Genomic DNA, 19795 nt, shown 5'->3' with positions numbered 1-19795 from the left:
GCGAGTGTGTGACCTTACATAGTTGTATGTTAGTGCGTGTCTGAGGGGTATGCTCCGTGTCTTCTGTCAGAACAGGAGAGGTGTTGTTTGAACTAGCAGGATGTTGATGTGATTCTAGTCTGTCAGAACAGGAGATGTGTTGTTAGAACTAGCAGGTTGTTGATGTGATTCTAGTCTGTCAGAACAGGAGATGTGTTGTTAGAACTAGCAGGATGTTGATGTGATTCTAGTCTGTCAGAACAGGAGATGTGTTGTTAGAACTAGCAGGTCAGAGCAGGTTGATGTGATTCTAGTCTGTCAGAACAGGAGATGTGTTGTTAGAACTAGCAGGATGTTGATGTGATTCTAGTCTGTCAGAACAGGAGATGTTGATGTGATTCTAGTCTGTCAGAACAGGAGATGTGCTGTTGAACTAGCAGGATGTTGATGTGATTCTAGTCTGTCAGAACAGGAGATGTGTTGTTAGAACTAGCAGGTTGTTGATGTGATTCTAGTCTGTCAGAACAGGAGATGTGTTGTTAGAACTAGCAGGTTGTTGATGTGATTCTAGTCTGTCAGAACAGGAGATGTGTTGTTAGAACTAGCAGGATGTTGATGTGGTTCTAGTCTGACTGATAATTAGAGTGGGCAGGGCTGAGGCTTTTAGGACACACCCACTAGTGTAGAGAGGAGGATATGGGCTGGTTGCTGTTCTGCAGTACCTCATCATTTCCTCATCTCTTCTCCTCACATCTCATTTCACTCCTCCTCCTCCTCAACAGTCACTAGTCCAAGCCAGAAGCCGTAGCCAGCTCAGGTACTCTCAACATTCTCTGATTCTGAGCTACTCTACCAAGACCAAGCTACTACTACTACTGTCACTGTGTTACTAGCCAGCTCAGGTACTCTCAACATTCTCTGATTCTGAGCTACTCTACCAAGACCAAGCTACTACTACTACTGTCACTGTGTTACTAGCCAGCTCAGGTACTCTCAACATTCTCTGATTCATGTCCAGGTAATGTGCTACGTTACAGATGGAGCTGCTCTGTTGTGTCATGTTAACTTATGTCACTTAAAAGTTCATTTGTGTTACGTTTTGTCATGTTATGCGAGTTCATTTTAAAATAAGTTATGTTAAATGCATAATGTACGATTCTAGTTCAATGACTGGAAGTCTACAGGTGTATTAGCAATGCTTCCGTACCTGTAGACTTCCAGTCATTGTGCTAATGCTCGTGAAACAACCACTACCTTCCTTCCTAATGCACACGGAGACATTAAAATGGCATCCAGGATCCCTTTAACACTATTAGAGGTTATTAAATGTAGAGTTAAGTTGTTATGTAATGTAATATCATTGTTTCCTCTGTAGATCGGTTGGCAGAATGTCTCTGCTGCTTTGTTGTATAGTAATGGCTCTGCACCTGGCAACAGGTGAATATGAAACTTGAAAAACAGACGGTGTGTTTGTGTAAACAGTTCAAATGATTGATAAAAACACCCTCTGTGTTCTGTTAAAACAAATCTTTTGATTTAACCTTCATTTAACTAGGCAGAGTTAAGAACATATTTACAAATGGTTATTTATTTAAACAGGTTACTCTTTATCCACATTATAGCAGGAGGTATAAAGCCATAGACTATGAATGATAATGTCAAAGGCCACACTGAAGTCTAACAAAACAACTCCCACAATCTTTTGATCATGAATTTCACTCAGCCAATCATCAACCATCTGTGTAAATGCTGTGCATGTTGAAGCCTGCTGAATGTCTGTTGTCAATCTGTTTACAGTAAAATAGCATTGTATCTAGTCAAACCCAACTCTAGATGCTATACAGTATTTGAGGTGCTACTTGATCTAGCTTAGTTTGCACTTTTGGGATTATTCCATTAATTGCTTCATATGTACCAGGTAAACTAAGTCAAGCACAGCTCTTGAACAGTACATACTGTCGGTGTGTGTTGTTGTTCCAGGGCTGGATGCTGCCCCGGGGGTGGTGAACACTACAGAGGAGGAGGTGGAAGGGGTGGACTCCCAGTCACCGTGCCCAGCCGGGTGGCATCAGAATGAGCATCGCTGCTTCTCCTTCTACCCCGTCTGGGCCACCTGGGCCACTGCAGAGGTAACGCTTGTAATTGGGAGACACTGAGAAACTAAAGGTCAACTTGTTCTGTTGCTGTAGTAGAGTTGGTTAGGAATTGATTTAGGGCAAATCCATGGTAAAAGAATGAAGCTAAAATCAGTTTTTTCACATGAAATTGTATGAAAATCTAGTTAAATTAAAAACTAAAATCAGTACTACTACTACTTTTACTACACTACTACTACTACTACTAATTGTACTACTGCTTTAAAACTACTACTAGTTAAATTAAAAACTTCTACTACTACTACTACTACTACTACTACTACTACTACTACTACTACTACTACTACTACTACTACTACTACTACTACTACTACTACCAATACTACCACTTCTAAATGCTGTCACTACTGCTTCTCCTACTACTGCAGAGGTAATACTTCTGTCACTGGTCACTACTACTACACTACTACTACTACTACTACTACTACTACTACTACTACTACTACTACTACTACTACTACTACTACTACTACTACTACGACTTCTGTCACCAATACTACCACTTCTACTGCTGTCACTACTACAACTATTACTATTTCACAACCATTGATACTTCAAGACTAGCACACATTTAATTCAGGAAATTTCAATTTCTAGTCTGCATTGATCTTCGCTCCCTGAGGTACTGCCAGGGCTTTAGCTCAGCGGGCTAACACAGTGTTCTCTGACTGTCTCTCTAGTTGTACTGCTCCCAGCACAGAGGGAACCTGGTGTCGGTTCACAGCCCGGGTCAACAGGTGTTTGTCCAGGATCTGGTCAGGAGACACACAGACCAGCCGGTCTGGATAGGAGGCTACGATGCAGCTCAGGTACATGGGGTCAATAATGAATCAGTCAGTCAGTCAGTCTGTCAACCAGTCTGTCAAATGTCTACAGTTTAAAGAGGCAAAAGCTCAAGGTACTTTCTGTTTAAAAACAATGAAGTGGTTTCAATCCATCAATCAATGTGTTTCTGTGATAAGGAGGGGATGTGGCTGTGGAGTGACGGCTCAGCTGTTGACAGTTTCTACTGGGAGGAGGATGAGCCCAGTAACTCTGGACAGGGGGAGAACTGTATGGAGCTACACACTGGAGGTACACACACACACACACACACACACACACACACACACACACACACACACACACACACACACACACACACACACACACACACACACACACACACACACACACACACACACACACACACACACACACACACACACACACACACACACACACACTCTGAGCACATTGAAATAACTGAAGTGTGATTTGTCTTGACAACAGGTGGACAGGGCTGGAATGACGTGTCCTGTGGAGAGCTCAGGTTCTATGTGTGTTCTATGGAGACAAGGTAGCAGGTCTAACACTGTATCTGGACACGTTTTATACAGAGACCATATTAACACTCAATTACATTCATGTATTTCTTATTTCATTTTATTTTAGATCTGATTTAGCATCATTGCCAAGTCAGAAGAAATCACATGAGAGAGGTAGGAATGTCCTGGCCCATTGCCTCGGCTAGACAATAAGTTAATTATGTAACAGGTGCAGCTCCTTGTTGAATGGCATTCTGATGTTTAGAAGTGTCAAGGAGCTGCACCTGTATTGCCCTTTAAAACGTGTCTGGAATTGTTTTTAAACTATTAAGCTTTTTGTCCTCCTAGAAAACCTCTCAGTATTTTGAAGTTTGGATGACTGAGGTGCCCAAAGTAAACTGCCTTTTACTCAGGCTATCCTAGAAATCCTCTTCCTCTTTAATGGGATATCTATTCTAAATCTCCTTTTATTTAAATCTCCCATTTTAAATCTGACTTCCAACAGTCTATTCACTCTAAACAATGTGATTTTGACATGTTCTAGATAGTAGACTGTTCTAGATAGTAGACTGTTCTAGATAGTAGACTTTTCTAGATAGTAGACTTTTCTAGATAGTAGACTGTTCTAGATAGTAGATAGTAGACTGTTCTAGATAGTAGACTGTTCTAGATAGTAGACTGTTCTAGATAGTGGATAGTAGACTGTTCTAGATAGTAGATAGTAGACTGTTCTAGATAGTAGACTGTTCTAGATAGTAGATAGTAGACTGTTCTAGATAGTAGATTGTTGTAGACTGTTGTAGATAGTAGACTGTTGTAGACTTGTAGATTGTAGACTGTTGTAGATAGTAGATAGTAGACTGTTCTAGATAGTAGATAGTAGACTGTTCTAGATAGTAGACTATTCTAGATAGTGGGAGAGCCTGTTATTTAGAATTCAGGAATACAGGTTACATACATTGCTAATGCGACTAATCCCTCTATGGTTCAATGTGATTTTCCTTTTTGGAGGATTTTGAGATAGGATTGATTATAGATTTCTACTGTACAGAAGGAATAATGACAATCTCAAAACAAGTCTGCAAAGAGTTCAAATAGTATTTGGAAAAGTTCTGGGGGAAATTATGACATATTTCACAATAATTGATGCAAAAAATAAATGCATTGTTCCGATATCATTACAACATAGGTGTACTGTAATCAAATGAGACAAATTAATGAATGAAAGAAACAAGGTTTAGCAGGCTGTAACGGTTTTCATGTGGTGAAGGAGAGTCGGACCAAACTGCAGCGTGTAGATTGCGATCCATGTTTAATCAAACAAATGTAACACGAATCAATACAAAAAAAAACCCTACAAAACAATAAACTAAACGAAAACCGAAAACAGCCTATACTTGTGTCAACTAACACAGCACAAAGGACATCAAGACACTCAGGACAATCACCCACAATACAACCAAAGAATATGGCTGCCTAAATATGGTTCCCAATCAGAGACAACGATAAACACCTGCCTCTGATTGAGAACCACTTCAGACAGCCATAGACTTGCCTAGAACACCCCACTAAGCTACAATCCCACTACATACACACCACAATACAAAACCCATGTCACACCCTGGCCTGACCAAATAAATGAAGCTAAACACAAAATACTTCGACCAGGGCGTGACAAAGGCACCAGTTAGCATCAAGCCTGTCTGGAGCATCTGACCATAGGTTCTCATCCACGTCACAGTGAATGTCCTCATTGTTCATGCGCCTGCGGAAAAACCTTTTGGCATGACAAATCCAAGCCTGACATAGTTCTGGATTGATGTCATTGCATGCCTCATCTATGGCCTGAAGGAGGGCTGTATGCTCAAGGGGACGGCCATCATACATCTTCCACCTCTATTGTAATCATTAAATGTATTTTAATTGCGCTTATGTAATATAGTGTCTTGTGTGGCTCAGTTCGTATGCGCATGGCACTAGCAACACCAGAGCTGTGGGTTTGATTCCCACTGAGGTTACATACCAACACTTTGCTACACAAATGGCATATATTAGAGTGATAGTAAAATGTATTTGAACAAATGAGAAGAGAATCATATCTAAAGTAAAGAGTGGGTTGCATTGTGAAAAGCATTTACATTTTTATGAACATGTATTGCAATGTGAAACATGTATTTCTAGATGAAACACTGATTAAGTTTGGTGAATAAGTGACTGTATGATATTGTCTCTTGTAATAGTCAATTGAAAATGTGCTCAGAGTGTTGAAACAACTGTTTTTTGATGATCTATTTGGGGTTTTGTACTAATCATTGCTAAAATGTACAACATAGTTGTGAACACTGCCCCTCCCTCCCTCCCTCCCTCCCTCCCTCCCTCCCTCCCTCCCTCCCTCCCTCCCTCCCTCCCTCCCTCCCTCCCTCCCTCCCTCCCCCTCCCTCCCTCCCTCCCTCCCTCCCTCCCTCCCTCCCTGCCTCCCCCAGAGCTGGTTGAAGAGGTGAGTATTTATGACATCCTGTGGGAGACCAGTGAGAGAGTAGCAGATGAGATCCTCGACTCAGCCTTCCTCAGAGGGATGTATTCCAGACGTCTGCCTGTCCGCTGCTATGCTGACTTCTGCCACCAGGAGGTGCTATACCTGGACAGAGTCATCACCATGCTGCGGGTGAAAAGAAAATACATGAAATAAAACCAATACCATAAAGATTTACTTACTATGACTGTGATACGTGGTTGTCGTTCTTAGCTATCTTAAGATAAGTTGCTCTGTATAACAGTGTAAATGTGTGTGTGGGCCAGGTGCTGATCAGAACAGTCCAGGGTCCTCCAGACATCATGATGTTTCTCCAGAGAACACATCAACGCTACCAGGAGTCTCTGAAGGAGGCCCAGATCCAAACTCCACCACACCTGGTAAGAAGCTGTTATAACAATCACCCTAAATATACAATTTAAGAAAATATATCTTAATATACAATTTTAGATAATATATATATTTATACAACTTAAGATAATATATCATAATATATAATTTAAGATAATATATCTATTTATACAATTTAAGATAATATATATTAATATATAATTTAAGAGGATTTATAGCAAGAAAATTCAACTTGAACGTAGTAGGTGATTTATCAATAAACGAAACAAGATGGCATCAACGTTTTTGAGTTATGGCCATTTGTCTGGGATTAAAGGTCCAAAATTAAAATAGAGCAATAATTTTGGCACTTCACGTCAAAGTAAAGGAACCTACGGTGTCAATGACAAAAGAACCAGACATTTATCTATTGTTGTTTACGAGAAATCGTACAATGTCAAATTGGTGATGTTCAAAAATAGTTTTTTTTTTTTAAACAGTTACAGATTCAGTTGCAGGGTGTTCATACGAATCTTTTTAAAGTGTGCTGCGGAGCTCTGCGAGATTTCTCAGATTTTCTAAAATAACAGATTTTCTAAAAAGACTAAAACTCAGGATTCTGTACTCAATCTAATTGTACTTCCTGTGCCAACCGGAAGTGCCATAACACAGGGGCTGTTTCAGGGTTAAAAAAGTCAGATCTTTCCAAAACTTCATATGTGATTAGGGTCTTGAACTGTAAATCAGTCATTTTTCCCGTAAAATTTCAACAAAATCGCACACACAGCTTGGAAGGATGGACATATTGGGGTGCCTAAAGAAATACACTGTCTGCAATATTAACCTTGTTGGAACTTTTAAAGCTCGACCTCGGCACCAAATTACCTATTGAGCCGAAACCTATTCAGGGGATTCGGGGTCGCCTCAGCTCGGCCTACACATAACATCAGAACTGGACCCGCAGGTAGAACATTACTACGTTTTTTACGTTTTTATTATGGTTTGAACAGAAGGCGTTGTGAATTTTGGGCCAGCTCTGAAGTATGTGATAGTTGGCTACTAAGAGAGTTGGAAAAAGTGGGTTTGGTGTCAGTTTGTATCAGTTTGGTGTCAGAATGATATCTAATTGACTGATGGACACTGACTTGCTAGTTGACTTTTGTACATTTGCAATATGTTTAAACGGAGAGGGACCATCACCAAAATGGCATTCTGAAATCAACACAAAAAAATGGCATCACCATAGTCTCCAGACTGTGCCGAGTTCAACAAGATATCCCGCTTGACCGTAGCTCGCTCGGTCTGAGCGAAGCGACCATGAGAAAAGTAGGCCCAAAATGAAGCCTGCCCCTCAACGTCATTTGCTTTTGGGTGACAGTGAGAGAACCGTTAGGGTGAGAAGCACAATTCGACCTCAGGTATGTTCCTGAGGTACTCCCGGTCCGTGCAAGCCTAACCTTGACCGTGCGGCATTAACCCTTAACAGTTAGAAGAAGGTGTTCACATCAAACAGTTTGCATTGACTTCTCTCCCCATAGGAATACATTGCCTGCACCCCTAAATTCAACCTGAAGCCTATATGGGTTATGAATGCCGTATGAACCTGTCTTCGGTAACAGTCCATCAGGCCACTACGAGGTCTACCTGTGTTGATTCTAAGCTTCCTGGAGCAACCGGAAGTGGTTAAAATCACCCTAAAAGTGTATATCCATTTGATAGAAATAGTGCATTCAACCCTGAGTAAATCAGTCAATTCTTAATGTAAAGACCTAAAACTCAGGATTCTGTAAAAGCATACCCCAATGAGGATATGTGTTGACTTATAGCTTCCTGTGCCAACCGGACGTGCCATAATTGGTGTCTCCTGGCGGCTGTTTCGAGGGGTTAAAAAAGTCAGATCTTTCCAAAACTTCATATGTGTGATTAGGCAACCCCCATGAACTGTAAATCAGTCATTTTTCCCGTAAAATTTCAAAGAAAAACAAAATCACACACACAGCTTGGAAGGATGGACATATTGGGGTGCGTAAAGAAATACACTGTCGGCATTAGTTAACCTTGTTGGAACTTTTCAAGAACCATCAGACCTAGAGTTCCGAAACTTTAGAAACCTGTTCTAGACCTCAGGTTGATAGTGCGTGGTGGGTTACGTGGCTCTAGAAGGTTCTCGGACCGAGAAACAGAGCCTCGTACATTTGCAATAACTTCAATTAATTTTTGCATCCCGAAAATGACGACATTTAGAAATGTCCCAGAGTCGCAAGACTAGGTGCATTGCGACCGACTCGGCCCATATAGACGGACCCCAACGTTTCTGTCCGATTGCTCATTCAAGGACCCCGTAGCAAGGCATGGAATAAAGTGGATTTTCAGCACCAATTAGAGTCTTGCTCGGGCACCAAATTACCTATTGAGCCGAAACTTGGGATTCGGGGTCGCCTCAGCTAGGCCTACACATAACATCAGAACTGGACCCGCAGGTAGAACGTTACTACATTTTTTACGTTTTTATTATGGTTTGAACAGAAGGCGTTGTGAATTTTGGGCCAGCTCTGAAGTATGTGATAGTTGGCTACTAAGAGACTTGGAAAAAGTGGGTTTGGTGTCAGTTTGTATCAGTTTGGTGTCAGAATGATATCTAATTGACTGATGGACAGTGACTTGCTCGTGACTATTGTCCATTTGCAATATGTTTAAACAGTGAGGTACCATCACCAAAGTGACATTCTGAAATCAACCCCAACGAGCGATGGAGAGGAACCAGAATCACTGCCCAGCCATCCCGAGTTCATCGGGCCAGTCAATTTCGCATTCCTGCTGGATTTTTATAGCATGACAAATTTGTGATGGTAAATGCCCATTGAACCATATTGAAAATGCACAGTGACTTTGCAAAAGTGAGAAAACATAAACAAATGGACATAATGAAATCAACACAATGAGCGATGGAGAAGAACCACTATCAATGCCCGGCCATCCTGTGTTCATCAGGCCAGTCAATTTTGCAATTCTGCATGATTTTTGAGCATGCCAAATTCGTGATGGTAAATGCCCATTGACACATATTGCAAATGCACGTGCATTTGCAATATGATTCAATAGTGAAAAAAATATCACCAGATGGACATGATGAAATCAACACAACGTGCAATGGAAAGGAGCAACGATCACTGCCCGGCCATCCTGTGTTCATCAGGCCAGTCAGTTTTGCATTTCTGCAGGATTCTTATGGCATTTGGCCCCCAAAAAGTGACTTTTGACTTCCTATGAAATCATATTACAAATGGACAAAACATATGCCTTATGCACAAGTAAAAAAAAAAAAGTAAAAAAAAATATATGGCTAAAGTATGTTGATACAGTTCTTATACATGTGTAATTGACACAAAATTGGAAAGAATTTAGAAAAATGGTCCAGAAAGCACTTTTTTAAGGGTGTGTGAAGTTTTTCAAAATTTTTGCTATTTTTGACTTTTGACTTCCTATGAAATCACATTGCAAATGGAGAAAACATATGCCTCATGCACAAGTATAATTTTTTTTTTTCAAAATGATGATAATAAAATATGACTAAAGTATGTTGATACAGTTCTTATACATGGGTAATTGACACAAAAATCAAAAGAATTTCGAAAAATGGTCCAGAAAGCACTTTTTTAAGGGGGTGATAAGTTTTAGATTTTTTTTCTCACTTTTTCAAAATTTTACTTTTGGATGTTGACTTGTGTTACATTACCAATATGAAAAACCACGGTGGAGCGCGCTCGCCACCTGTTGGATTTTTAAAGTGTTACACCTGGCATTTGCAATCAACTTTGAATGAATCAACACCGAATTGAGTGGTATTGGACACCGTGTATATGGTTTGTCCAGTGCCAATGACTTCCCATTCATTTTTGTCCATTTCAGGGGAACATCACAGAGACATTAAACATGAATACAGACTCATATTTAACTTTTTTTGTTTTGGTTAATTTAAAGTTCGGCTACCCAAGTTTTGGTGTACTTAGACACACCCCAAAATGTAAATCAATAATATCTTCTATCTTTTCCCTTTTTGACTCCCTTTACTTCATTCAGTTCAAGGTCTTTTAACATTACAGTTTATAGCTGGTTTCCAGTCATCTGGGAATATTAAAATATCTTCATATAATCACTTCAGAGTTTCCTTTAAAAACATTTGGTGCCTGACAACATGACAGGGAGGATTTAATTTACAGGATATTTGAGAAACCCCAAAATAGAACTGTTTGGCCATAATGACGATCATTATGTTTGGAGGAAAAAGGGGGAGGCTTGCAAGCCAAAGAACACCATCCCAACCTTGAAGCACGGGGGTGGCAGCATCACCCTTTGCACCAACCCAACCTCTGGTCTGTGGAGTCTGGACCTGATGTTAGCTTGAGTGACGTATTTATTTATGACATGCAGGAGGGACTGGTGCACTTCACAAAATAGATGCCATCATGAGGCAGGACAATTATGTGGATATATTGAAGCAATATCTCAAGACATCAGTCAGGAAGTTGAAGCTTGGTTGCAAATTGGTCTTCCAAATGGACAATGACCCCAGGAATACTTCCAAAGTTGTGGCAAAATGGCTAAAGGACAACAAAGTGAAGGTATTGGAGTGGCCATCACAAAGCCCTGACCTCAATCCCATAGAAGATTTGTGGGCAGAACTGAAAAAGCGTGTGCGAGCAAGGAGGCCTACAAACCTGACTCAGTCACACCAGCTCTGTCAGGAGGACTGGACCAAAATTCACCCACCTACTTGTGGGAAGCTTGTGGAAGGCTAACCGAAATGTTTGACCCAAGTTAAACAATTTATAGGCAATGCTACCAAATACCAATTGAGTGTATGTACATTTCTGACTTACTGGGAATGTGATGAAATAAATAAAAGCTGAAATAAATCATTCTCTCTACTATTATTCTTAAAACAAAGTGGTGATCCTAAGACATGGTATTTGAACTTTTATTAAATGTCAGGAACTGTGAAACTGAGTTGAAATGTATTCAGCTAAGCTTAGCCATAACCACATAGTAAACTCTTTGTCTCTCTTCCTCCATCTCTTCCTCTTCCTGCCTACAGAACCTGTCCTCCATCCAGCCCTCTGCAGCTGTGCGTCAGTACCTCCAGAGCTTCCATGACATTGTGAATGAGGAGCCCATCTACTGGCTGGTGTCTCTGCTGCCCAGAGCCCTGCTCAGACCTTACCTGGCACAAAACCTGCCCCTGGGAGAGAGGACCAGACCAGACCCCAGCCCCTGCCTCTACCCCTGGCTAAACCTCTTCCCCTGCCCCTGCTACCAGTGGGGGGGAGAGGACATGAAGCCAGACCAGAGGAACCAGAAGGATGAGTCTGGGACATATTACAGGTATATTGAGGAAATTATAATATTACAACTGATACAATATAATATATGCTGATTGATATTGATGATATGAGGTATGCTGATTGATATTGATGATATGAGGTATGCTGATTGATATTGATGATATAATACGTGTTAATTGATATTGATGATATTGATTGCCAATGGAAGTTTATAGTGTCTCAACTCCACATTGTTGTGTTTAATCTTGTCAAATGTGGTGATATTGTGGAGTGACTCTTTTCTATGCTGTCTCTCTCTCCAGGCATCTACTGGAGAAGTACCAGGATGTGATAGACGTCTATAAGGCTGTCAACATCTTCAGAGTCCAGATGATCAACGAGAAGTCTCTCTTCACCTCCAGGTGCGGTTAGCCTGACTTAGGTCTACAGTTAGCCTAACTTACGAATGCTGTTAGCATGGTCCTGCTATTTATGTTTACAATTAGCCTGGTCCTGAGAATCAAGGTTACGGTTAGCCTTGTCCTGCTATCTAATTCTACAGTTAGCATGGTCCTGCTAAACAAGTCTTGCCAGGTCTCCCTCTCAAAACAGACTCTGAACCCTATGGGATCTTCTTCGTCTAGGCACCAGTCTATTTTGTGATAACATTCTACTCCTTGTCAACATAATTTGGCATATGACATGGAGTACAAGAAGTGTAATCCCAACTTGCGCATATGGTTTATTGAAAGTTGTGGGAACATACATTTTTGGTTTTCCATTGGTTCTTGGGTGGAAACCATAACTTTACTGCCTGGTAAAACAGAGCATTTTTTAAACGTTCTGAAAACGGAAGTGAAGAGTTAGCCTGTTCTGGGAACGTTAAGTTTTAGGTTGCAGGGAGGTTCTGAGAACGTTTTACTATGGTTCCAGGGAGGATCTGAGAACATCTTAGTATGGTTTCAGGGAGGTTCTGAGAACGTCTAACTATGGTTCCAGGGAGGTTCTGAGAACATCTAACTATGGTTTCAGGGAGGTTCTGAGAACATCTAACTATGGTTCCAGGGAGGTTCTGAGAACATCTAACTATGGTTCCTTAGGAACGTCTAGGTTCTCTAACTATGGTTTCAGGGAGGTTCTGAAACATCTAACTATGGTTCCAGGGAGGTTCTGAGAACGTTTACTCTGTATTAATGTTTAATGTCTCTGTGATATTCTTTACTGTATTAATGTTAAATGTCTCTGTGATGTTCATCTCTGTGTTAATGTTTAATGTCTCTGTGGTGTTCATCTCTGTATTCATGTTTAATGTCTCTGTGGTGTTCATCTCTGTATTAATGTTAAATGTCTCTGTGAATGTTCATCTCTGTGTTAATGTTTAATGTCTCTGTGATGTTCATCTCTGTGATGTTTAATGTCTCTGTGATGTTCATCTCTGTGTTAATGTTTAATGTCTCTGTGATGTTCATCTCTGTATTCATGTTTAATGTCTCTGTGATGTTCATCTCTGTATTAATGTTAAATGTCTCTGTGATGTTCATCTCTGTATTCATGTTTAATGTCTCTGATGTTCATCTCTGTATTAATGTTTAATGTCTCTGTGATGTTCATCTCTGTATTAATGTTACTCTCTGTGTCTCTGATGTTCATCTGTGTTAATGTTTAATGTCTCTGTGATGTTCATCTCTGTATTCAGTTGTCATATATAATGTTGTCTCTGTGATTTCATCTCTGTATTATAAATAATATAACTGAGGTCATATATAATGTTGTCTCTGTGATGTTCATCTCTGTATTACTAGTTGGCAGAGTAATATAACTGAGGTCATATATAATGTTGTCTCTGTGATGTTCATCTCTGTATTACTAGTTGACAGAGTAATATAACTGAGGTCATATATAATGTTGTCTCTGTGATGTTCATCTCTGTATTACTAGTTGACAGAGTAATATAACTGAGGTCATATATAATGTTGTCTCTGTGATGTTCATCTCTGTATTACTAGTTGGCAGAGTAATATAACTGAGGTCATATATAATGTTGTCTCTGTGATGTTCATCTCTGTATTACTAGTTGGCAGAGTAATATAACTGAGGTCATATATAACGTTGTCTCCAGCTGGAGAGTCCTAATACTTTAAATATCAAATCAATAAATCAATGAATATCTGATGTAATCTAATCCGTCTGTATAATATTATCCTAGCTGGTTTCCCACTGGTGACGAGGAGGAAGAGGAGGACCAACCCAACCTGTGGTCTGTGGAGTCTGGTCCTGACGTTAGGGTGAGTGACGTATTTATTTATGACACGATTATCTTGTATTGAAATCATTCGGGGATTGTGAAATGTTTTTATATTTTATTTCACCTTTATTTAACCAGGTAGTCTAGTTGAGAACACATTCTCATTTACAACTGCGACCTGGCCAAGATAAAGCAAAGCAGTTCGACACATACAACAACACAGAGTTACACATGGAATAAACAAACAAACAGTCAATAATTCAGTACAAAAAGTCTATATACAGTGAGTGCAAATGAGGTAAGATAAGAGAGGTAAAGCAATAAATAGGCCACAGTGGTGGCGAAATAATTACAATATAGCAATTAAACACTGGAGTGATAGATGTGCAGAAGATGAATGTGGAAGTAGAGATACTGGGGTGCAAAGAATCAAGATAAATAAATAAATACAGTATGGGGATGAGGTAGTTGGATGGGCTATTTACAGATGGGCTATGTACAGGTGCAGTGATCTGTGATGATTGATAATGTGACTGTTTTTCTTTTCAACATTTACATGTATTTTCATACACACTACCCCCCCCGTCCTCCCAAAACAGTTGTTCTTTGCAAACACCCAATTTAGGCCAGCTCACTGTGCTTAAAGATGGACCGGTCCATCTGGCCCCAAAATGTCCTATGGCCAGTCCGTTTCTGGATCATAGTGACTCTATTGGGACAGCTATGTCAAGAGAGCCTTTCAGATAAGATGTGTTGTCTGTCATTGGTCTTGTTTGTCCTGTCCCTTAAATCTGGTTGTTTCTGTCGCCCCCTCCAGGTGAAGCTGTAGCAGTGCAGCTGTAGAATACAGGGAGCTGAGTGTGTAAGGCTGTGTGTGTTTTGGCTTTCACACTGGGCAGGACTGTTCCTCTTGTCAGACATATTCCAATATTCCACTTTTATGTTAGTAACTTCCCCCAAATATCTACTGTTTAAACTGTATTAATGCAATAACACAATGAATGTACACATCTAATAACACATTTAATTATTGTCAACAAAGGAGCTACAATAAAATAAATAACATTTAGGTAATAAAATCAAAGAATGAAAATGTGTGAACTGTTGAACTGTATTTTCTATATGAGTATTGGAATGTGAATATTACACAGCCAATCACATTGCTGTGCTCTACCACAACCAGGATAGTTAGAAACCCGATGTTTTCTCCTGTCAGATTTACATGTTGAGGATAGTTAGAAACCAGATGTTTTCTCCTCTCAGATTTACATGTTGAGGATAGTTAGAAACCCGATGTTTTCTCCTGTCAGATTTACATGGCGAGGAGCGAGGATAGTTAGAAGCCTTCGGGTAGCCTTCCACAAGCTTCCCACAATAAGTTGGGTTAATTTTGGTCCATTCTTCCTGACAGAGCTCGTGTAACTGAGGCAGATTTGTAGGCCTCCTTGCTCGCACACGCTTTTTCAGTTCTACCCACAAATGTTCTGTAGGATTGAGGTCAGGGCTCTGTGACGGCCACTCCAATACCTTGACTTTGTTGTCCTTAAGCCAATTTGCTACAATTTTGGAAGCATGCTTAGGGTCGTTGTCCATTTGAAAGACCCATTTACGACCAAGCTTTAACTTCCTGACTGAAATCTTGAGCTTCAATATATCCACATAATTTTCCTGCCTCATGAAGACATCCTATTTTGTGAAGTGCACCAATATTAAAATATTAAAATATTTCTATGTGGGGCGCTGTCCTCAAACAATCGCATGGCATGCTTTCGCTGTGAAGCCTATTGTAAATCGGACAGTGCAGTTAGATTAACAGGAATTTAAGCTTTCGGACAGTGCAGGTAGATTAACTTGAATTTAAGCTTTTAACCAATATAAGACCTAAATGTTTTTATATCCATAGTTTCTATGATTATTTATTTGAATTGCGTGCCTGGCTGTGAATGAGCTACGGATGAGGTTACGTTTTCTACGTATTCCCCACGGTGTCTACAGCATTGTGACGTATTTTTACGCATTTATGTTGAAGAATAGCCGTAAGGGACCACATTTAGCAAGTGGTCATATGACGGCTCCCGCAGAAAATCTTGCGTAAAGCACACAAGTAGCCATTTTTCCAATCACTTCTTATGAGAAACCAATTGTCCCAACGGATATTTTATCAAATAGATATGTGAAAAACACCTTGAGGATTAATTCTAAACAACGTTTGCCATGTTTCTGTCGATATTATGGACCTAATTTGGAAAAAAGTTTGTGTAGTGACTGCATTTTCCGGTCGATTTCTCAGCCAAACGTGAAGAACAAACGGAGCTATTTCGCCTACAAAAATAATATTTTTGGAAAAAAAGAATATTTGCTATCTAACTGGGAGTCTCCTGAGTGAAAACATCCGAAGTTCTTCAAAGGTAAATTATTCAATTTGATTGCTTTTCTTATTTTCGTAAAAATGTTGCCTGCTGATAGCAGAGCCTAGCCATAGCATTATGCCATGATAAACTTACACAAATGCTTGTCTATATTTCATTTGTGATTTTCAAGAATAGAAAGATTTTCTAGGAAGATTTATGTCCGCTGCGTTATGCTAATTAGTTTGAGGCTATGCGGGTTTGAGAGTCATGAGAAGTTAAGCTTTTAAATTATGTATGACACTTGTATATTCATGAATGTTTAATATTACGATTTCTGTCTTTTGAATTTCGCCCTCTGCAATTTCACCGAATGTTGTCGAGGTGAGACGCTAGCGTCCCAGTGATCCGTAAGAAGTTAATGGACCCCAGGAAGAGTAGCTGCTGCATATTCAGTAGTTAATGGACCCTTGGAAGAGTTGCTGCTACATTTTCAGTCGTTAATGTTTCAGTGCACGGTCTAGTTTCCTGAATTTCCGCCTGTCTGATGTGCCCAAAGTAAACTGCCTGTTACTCAGGCCCAGAAGCTAGGATATGCATATAATTGGTATAATTGGATAGAAAACACTCTGAAGTTTCTAAAATTGTTTGAATAATGTCTGTGTGTATAACACAACTGATATGGCAGGGAAAAGGGGGGAAAATCCATCCTGAATTCTATTTTGAGCTTCCAACCAAATCTTCCAACCACTTCAAATGTGAAGCTATTGAAAACTATGACGTCTGCCTCCCAGATTGAAGTTCCTATTCCTTCCACTAGATGTCAACAGTCTTTAAACATAGATTCCGGCTTGTTTTCTGAAAAACCAACGAGGAATAGTAGTTTATCCAAGGGGAGCACTAAGGCAAAAATAGTCTATGCGTCTGTGAATGAGGGCGCGCTCTTCGGTATTTTCCTTCCCTATTAAACATACTAGTCTCCGTATAAAATATGATCGTTTATTTAAATATTATACTTCCTGAGGATGAATTACAAATGCCGTTTGACTTGTTTGGACGAACTTTACTTTGGGGACTTATTGTATAATATTACGGTTTTGTGTTTTGAAATTGGCTCGCTCCGATTTCACTGGAAAGCTAGCGGGATCCGTGCGCAAAGAGGTTTTAATGGGGATCCTGACAAACTAAACAATCCTATCGACATTAAATATTTGTTTTATTTATTACACTAAATCAGTTTATGGGTCTATACTGTACATGGCAAATCCTCTCCGTATTAACAAAACATTATTTTTACAGTCAAAAGGACTGATGTAAATACATGTAAAGGATAATGGATAATGGTAAAATCATTATCCATTAATAATGGATTGGGCAGATGTGACACCTGCATCTTCCTCCTGAATCCTCCTCACGATGGTTGCAGAAGCCGGGGTCCTTGGGATATGTTGCCTCCTGGACTTGAGGTCTTACCAAGGCCTCTCTCAGCTCCTCGAGAAAGAGCCGTCTCCTCTGGAGCTTCCCTCTGTTCCAATCTGGGTTCAACGCCATCCAGATGACAAACATGTTGTACACCGAGATGTCCAAGATGTTGTAGAATATCACCGGGTAGGGTTCAGCGTAGGGTTCTTCTGTTGCAGCTGTAGCCAGTCACCAACTTGTCTACATTTTCAATCCCTCCTTTTGTGGCATTGTAATCCATTATGATTTCTGGTTTTAGATGTTCCTGGCCACAAAATCTGTCTTTCTGCCTCTGCACAAGGCAGTTAACCCATTGTTCCTGGAAATAATGTGGAACTTTTCCAGAGACATTGTTGCACGGAAAAATTCTCTGTCAGTTTCTGCATCCCACAGGGATTATGTGATCCCCCATTGGACCTGAAAACACCAGCAAGGATAAGACCCCCAAAGTATGCATTTAAATGAGTTTGGTCCATCTCTTTCCATCTCTCTCCAAAAACATCGCCTTCCCTCCAAATTCGTGCAGTCCAGAATGATTTTCTGGATGGTGTCTGGGATGAACAGTTCAAAAGAAGACTGTATGTCCTGCACATGAGTAAACTCTATCCACATCGGCCCTGGTTGCATCCATATCACATTGGCAACCATGTTGGGTGGCTCATGCCTTGGCCAAGAACACCATTAAATTTCACAATTTGTTGGCATTCATATTTCTCCTACGGCAGGTTGCTGATGAGCTGATTGCTGACCGACTGGTCCTGGGGCTGGCTGCTGAAGGGCTGGCCCTGTGGCTGGCTGCTGACGGGCTGGTCCTGTGGCTGGCTGCTGACGGGCTGGTCCTGGGGCTGGCTGCTGAATGGCTGGTCCTGAGGCTGGCTGCTGATGGGCTGGTCTTGGGGCTGGCTGCTGATGGGCTGGTCCTGGAGCTGGCTGCTGAATGGCTGGTCCTGGGGCTGGCTGCTGACCGACTGGTCCTGGAGCTGGCTGCTGAAGGGCTGGTCCTGGGGCTGGCTGCTGACGGGCTGGCTGCTGACGGGCTGGTCCTGGGGCTGGCTGCTGAAGGGCTGGTCCTGGGGCTGGCTGCTGAAGGGCTGGTCCTGGGGCTGGCTGCTGAAGGGCTGGTCCTGTGGCTGGCTGCTGACGGGCTGGTCCTGGGGCTGGCAGCTGACGGGCTGGCTGCTGACGGGCTGGCTGCTGAAGGGCCGGTCCTGGGGCTGGCTGCTGAAGGGCTGGTCCTGGGGCTGGCTGCTGACCGACTGGTCCTGGGGCTGGCTGCTGAAGGGCTGGTCCTGGGGCTGGCTGCTGACGGGCTGGTCCTGGGGCTGGCTGCTGACGGGCTGGCTGCTGACGGGCTGGTTGCTGACGGGCTAGTCCTGGGGCTGGCTGCTGACGGGCTGGTTGCTAACGGGCTGGCTGCTGACGGACTGGTCCTGGGGCTGGCTGCTGACGGGTTGGCTGCTGAAGGGCTGGTTGCTGACGGGCTAGTCTTGGGGCTGGCTGCTGACGGGCTGGTTGCTAACGGGCTGGCTGCTGACGGACTGGTCCTGGGGCTGGCTGCTGACGGGTTGGCTGCTGATGGGCTGGCTGCTGACGGGTTGGCTTCTGATGGGCTAGTCCTGGGGCTGGCTGCTGACGGACTGGTCATGGGGCTGGCAGCTGAAGGGCCGGTCCTGGGGCTGGCTGCTGAAGGGCTGGTCCTGGGGCTGGCTGCTGACGGGCTGGATCTGGGGCTGGCTGCTGACCGTATGGTCATGGGGCTGGCTGCTAACCGACTGGTCATGGGGCTGGCTGCTGATGGGCTGGTCCTGGTCCTGGGGCTGGCTGCTGACGGGCTGGATCTGGGGCTGGCTGCTGAAGGGCAGGTCCTGGGGCTGGCTGCTGAAGGGCTGGTCCTGGGGCTGGCTGCTGACGGGCTGGTCCTGGTCCTGGGGCTGGTTGCTGACGGGCTGGTCCTGGGGCTGGCTGCTGACGCGCTGGTCCTGGGGCTGGCTGCTGACGGGCAGGTCCTGGGGCTGGCTGCTGAAGGGCTGGTCCTGGGGCTGGCTGCTGACGGGCTGGTCCTGGGGCTGGCTGCTGAAGGGCTGGTCCTGGGGCTGGCTGCTGACGCGCTGGTCC

The 19795-nt window shown here is 42.2% G+C and overlaps 1 protein-coding gene across 3 annotated transcripts; it reads left to right on the top strand.

Moving 5' to 3' along the window:
* The first annotated feature begins 699 nt into the window (after positions 1 to 699).
* Positions 700 to 14968, top strand: LOC118380578 (uncharacterized). Of its 3 annotated transcripts, none has more exons than XM_052512553.1 (13): positions 700 to 997; positions 1355 to 1416; positions 1960 to 2108; positions 2816 to 2944; positions 3098 to 3209; positions 3408 to 3474; positions 3570 to 3616; positions 5926 to 6107; positions 6242 to 6355; positions 11401 to 11687; positions 11950 to 12048; positions 13833 to 13911; positions 14689 to 14968. In XM_052512553.1, the coding sequence occupies exons 1-13, from the start codon at positions 990 to 992 to the stop codon at positions 14698 to 14700; spliced, it is 1347 nt and encodes a 448-aa protein (XP_052368513.1). In that variant the 5' UTR covers positions 700 to 989; the 3' UTR covers positions 14701 to 14968. The 3 variants fall into 3 exon arrangements, with proteins under 3 accessions (XP_052368513.1, XP_052368515.1, XP_052368514.1); XM_052512555.1 differs by having other exon boundaries at positions 701 to 881; XM_052512554.1 differs by having other exon boundaries at positions 701 to 966.
* Positions 14969 to 19795: the final 4827 nt, after the last annotated feature.

The sequence above is a fragment of the Oncorhynchus keta genome, unplaced genomic scaffold (genome assembly GCF_023373465.1).
Source record: "Oncorhynchus keta strain PuntledgeMale-10-30-2019 unplaced genomic scaffold, Oket_V2 Un_contig_86_pilon_pilon, whole genome shotgun sequence".
NCBI lineage: Eukaryota > Metazoa > Chordata > Actinopteri > Salmoniformes > Salmonidae > Oncorhynchus > Oncorhynchus keta.
This window is presented reverse-complemented; position numbering and strand designations above follow the sequence as displayed.